The 4,715-nt window shown below is 32.7% G+C and overlaps 1 protein-coding gene across 1 annotated transcript; it reads left to right on the forward strand.

The window, feature by feature from the left end:
• Window positions 1–2,731: 2,731 nt before the first annotated feature.
• On the forward strand, window positions 2,732–4,166 carry LOC140815246 (probable carboxylesterase 8). The gene has a single exon (XM_073174368.1). The coding sequence runs from the start codon at window positions 2,820–2,822 to the stop codon at window positions 3,930–3,932; it is 1,113 nt and encodes a 370-aa protein (XP_073030469.1). The 5' UTR covers window positions 2,732–2,819; the 3' UTR covers window positions 3,933–4,166.
• The last annotated feature ends 549 nt before the right edge of the window (window positions 4,167–4,715 follow it).

The following is a 4,715-nucleotide window of genomic DNA, read 5'->3' on the forward strand; positions in this document are numbered from 1 at the left end:
CTGAATGATTTAATATTTAATATTTATTATTAGTTGTTGTAAATTTTACATGCGATATTTTAATATAAACATTTCAAATACATTAAAATAATAATATCATTTAGCTGCATTTTTTTCTCTTTTTCTAGTTTTAGTATCATCCAACAAAAAAATATTTTTATTTCTTTTTACTTTTTAACTTTAACATTTATTCCTGTCTACTGTTTGTCATAATATTATAAATATATATATATTTTGTATGACCGAGCGTTTGACAACATTATAAAATTTTTTAAAAAAATAAACTATCAAATTAATGGATAGAATTTTCATTTTTCGCTGGTGCTTATGTTGAATACCAACAATATGTGTACCTCAAGTCTCCACTCAATTATCTCAACAGTTTGCGACTAAGTTAGAATCATACATTTACATATATTTATTCAACTTTAGAAGCAAGAAAAATAAGTTACAACAAATGAATTTAAAGTGCAATTGCTTTTCTAAATTTTATCTCCATGTTTTCAAAAGTATTTGATGCATGACAATAAACAGTATTTTCAAATCACTTTTGACATATAATGTTTTCTAACTATATTTTCTTGTATTCAGTATAGGATAATATTTTTGAAATACACATTTATTGTCATGAAACATAGGAATTTTATCATGAGTAAATTTTTTTTAATCTAAATTTTTTTTTTTTTTTGCTCACAATGTGTTTTTAGCAAAGAACTAAACTGGGTTAATGAATTTTATTTAAATTAATTTCTTAACTTAATATGATCATCAAAAAGGCACATGAAATGAAAATTTGCACATTTGAATTTGAATAGGATCGTATATTAGTAATACATGCATTCATTAACAAAAATCGTCAATGAATGTGTTATCATCCAATTCTAAAATCGTATATTTTTTTCACCTCAATCATCACATTGACCACCAAAATGACGTGAATGATAAGAACGGATGTAACTATCGAAAGCAAACCATGAAGTTTCTGCATGTGAAATTTTCGAAATAAGAAAAAACACAAATTCTATCGAACTTGAATCAAACATAATTAAAAAAAAAAAAGTTTGGGAGCTCAAAACCAATGAACAAATAATAATACTTTAAAACAAATATTTAATTATGAATGAAAATTTTTATTCTTTATTAAATTTTTTATCACTTAAATTCTGATTATTTCTAATTTTTTTAATTGACACTTTTTGTTTTTCTCTATTCAAATTTGATTTATTTACAAAAATATTTCCTTCGTTCGTAATGCTACTGTGTATGAAAGATCGGTTCAGGCACCTGCGAGGTGCTTCAAACACAATATTCTCCAAGAGCCGCAATAGCTCGTTTTCTAAGAATGTTTAAACCAATGAATTAAATCGAGTTTTATATTAAATCAAGCGGAAAACACTCGAAGTAATCATTCGTTAAGAAACATTGATATATTTTATATCATGTGTAACTGAATAACTGAAAATAAAGAGAATCAGTTGTTACATATATCAGTTCAATTATGGTGAAAACTGAACTGACGGATGGTCTAACTGATCAAATTAGTTTGAAAACAGTAGTTAAACAATTCAATATACAACTGCTCATACGTCACCCCTTCTACCATCTCGAATATGATCTACTAGAAGACTTTGATTTATACAATTGATTTGTACAAACTCACTAGCTTAGGACTTACCCAACTGCCTAACTGAAATTTTAGACTAGACTGAAGGTATCACCTTCCAGCCAATACTTGTTTAGCGTCTATGTATTAAAGACTACATATACAAGTTTATTGTCTTTGTGCAAGACTATACATATTTGAGTGGTGGTATGTGTGTGTGAGAACTCATTTCTGAGTACAACACGAAAGTGTTTTCACACAATGAGAAAATTTGTGTTTCTAATCTAAGCTGATAACACAATGAAGTGTTCTATCTGGGATGATTGCTTCTTGTAAGCTAATATTCAATATGCGTGCCCCTTTCCTCTATTTGTCCACACATTTGTTGTTATTGTTGGCTTTCAATGATCTTTAATTTATAAGCGGAAAAGTGATCGTACAGTGAGACTCAATAATTGTATCTGTTGCGCTTGAATACGCTTCTTGAGATTCGTGTCTCGACTTTTCCGAGGGAAATGATATATGTATTCATGCACAATTAATTGAGGGGAGGAAAAAATAATTATGAGAGTAGAATATTAGACAAAATCAATTTGCTTTTGGTTGAAAAATTGCATGTTATATTGTTCATGGATTTGAAAACATGTTTATTTTTATTAGCTAATAAAAAGTGAGTAAGATTAGGTAGATATGCATGTTTGTATAATTATTATTCAACCATAATTATTAGTAAACCATGTATATTGTATTAATTTATATAACCCAAGGGAAAATATACATGCATCACAATAAATACAAGATCATAACATTAATTCAAATTAAAAACAAAATATAAAATTAAAACTAAACAATAATAATGATGAACATATCCTTACCTCTAGAATAAGATGAGTTGGTTTGAAATCATTCGGAATACAAAAGACAGAAGACCAATCATCAATGATTAACATAATAAATTAAAAAATATCAATTCAGGACAAAAGTAGAAAGTAGAAACACAATTCAGATTTTTATTAATAAATAGAATAGATAGATATTAGACTAGATACGATAATAGTATGAATATGTTGACTGCGGGAGTGAACAGACGTAAATCACTTGCCCTTGCCACTATATGTCAACTGTGGGAGTTAAGTGGCGTAAACCACTTGCCCTTGCCACAAAACAAGACCTTTCCTATATAATCCTGTATCATGTAGCACACTTTCCACCAACAATGGCTCTTCTTCTTTACACTAACAAATCCATACACACACTCGTTTTCTTCGTCCTTTTCATTTGTTGCATCTCATGGCAGCAAACCATCTCCGCATCACCAAATCTTGAAGCACAACACACATGGGAAGAAGCCTTCGAAGCCTTGGGGATCTCATGGAATGCAAACGGAACCTTAAACCGAGAGATACGAATCCCGATGGTGCCTGCTACTCCATCCCCAGATTCATCCGATCCTCCCCCGATCGCCCTTTCTAAAGACATCACTCTAAGCAACAAATCCCATGCCTATGTCCGCCTCTACATTCCTCTAAATCCACCCCAAAACAAGAAGCTACCTCTCGTGATCTACCTACACGGCGGTGATTTTGTCCTCTTCAGCTTGAGCACCGTCATCTTCCACAATTTCTGCAACCAAATCGTGTCCCAGTTCCCCGCAGTTGTGGTCTCTGTCGAGTACCGTCTCGCGCCGGAGAACCGTCTGCCAGCTGCCTATAACGACTCCCTGAACGCCCTTTTTTGGGTTCAGGACCAGGCAAATGGTACCAGCGGGCGGGATCCATGGCTGGAGTATGCTGATTTTTCCAGGGTTTTCTTTCTCGGCAGCAGCTCTGGCGCCAATATAGCCTACCATGTAGCACTTCGTGCTCTGGATTTTGATCTCCGGCCATTGAATATAAAAGGGTTGCTTCTAAATCAAGCATTCTTTGGTGGAATGGAAAAAACTGAATCAGAGGCCAGGCTGGAAGAAGATCCCTATGTTCCACTTTACGTTAATCACGTGCTCTGGTGCCTGGCCTTGCCCACTAACGCGAACCGTGATCACGAGTTCTGCAACCCGATTTCCGGCGGGACGTACATGGGCCGTGTCTTCCGGTTACCTAGGGTTTACATCAAAGGTGATTACGGGGACCCGTTAGTTGACAGGTCCATTCAGTTGGCGCAGTTCTTGACGTCATGCGGCGTTCAAGTAACGTCTCGTTTCAATCCTGGAGGATTCCATGGAATCGAGCTTAATAACAGTACAGCTGCTCAGGAACTATATGATGATATGAAGATTTTCGTCAATTCGATCTCGGAAATTGAGCCTGCGGATTCTTATGCTTCATCTTGAAACTGGTCATTATTTCGCAATAATATTTCTGCTGACTGATGCTCAGCTACGTATTCACCATGTTTCTTATCATGGAGTACCCATCAGAATCGGCTCAGTACGTAGAAAAATATTCAAAAATAAATGCGAATGATTTTGATCGTGTTCCCTTTTTTCGTCTTCTTGTCTGAAATTAGTTGTATAACCTTCTTGTTGCCATCGAAATGAAATCGCATATGCTCCTTTTTTTCGTCAGTTTTACTGTAAAATAAAACAACTCACTCAACTAATTCCCTCAGCTGCTTGTATGATCAATATCGTATAATTGCAATGTTTTTTTTCTTTTTTCAAGTTTATTGTTCTAATGTGACGCTGATGTGTAACGTCGCATTAGTACCCTCGATAATAAAATGCTAAAATTGTAAATATATATATATATATATATATATATATATATATATATATATATATATATATATATATATATATAAAAGACTGAGAATAAAATTTGATAATATAAATTGAGTGAGATGTGTACTCCATGTTACTTTATTATGCGGGAATGACTGATTGTAAACATTAGTTTAGTCATATGACAGATATTTTTATTTATGGGATGAATTAATTATTTAAAATCAATATATTTATTTATACATGATATCAAAAAATACACTTCTCAATTTTAAATTTGCGATACACAAATCGAATGCATAAATCGTAAATGGTAATAATCACAAGCATTATTGATTTAAAATGTATAAGAACTTTACATCTTGTATTCGAGTGGAAAACCCTGATATGATA

Source organism: Primulina eburnea, chromosome 15 (assembly GCF_022965805.1).
Source record: "Primulina eburnea isolate SZY01 chromosome 15, ASM2296580v1, whole genome shotgun sequence".
In the NCBI taxonomy this organism is placed as follows: domain Eukaryota; kingdom Viridiplantae; phylum Streptophyta; class Magnoliopsida; order Lamiales; family Gesneriaceae; genus Primulina; species Primulina eburnea.

Bases quoted from the DNA above. Each gene is read 5' to 3' on its own strand.
- LOC140815246 (XM_073174368.1), top strand. From the start codon at position 2,820: ATGGCTCTTCTTCTTTACACTAACAAATCCATACACACACTCGTTTTC.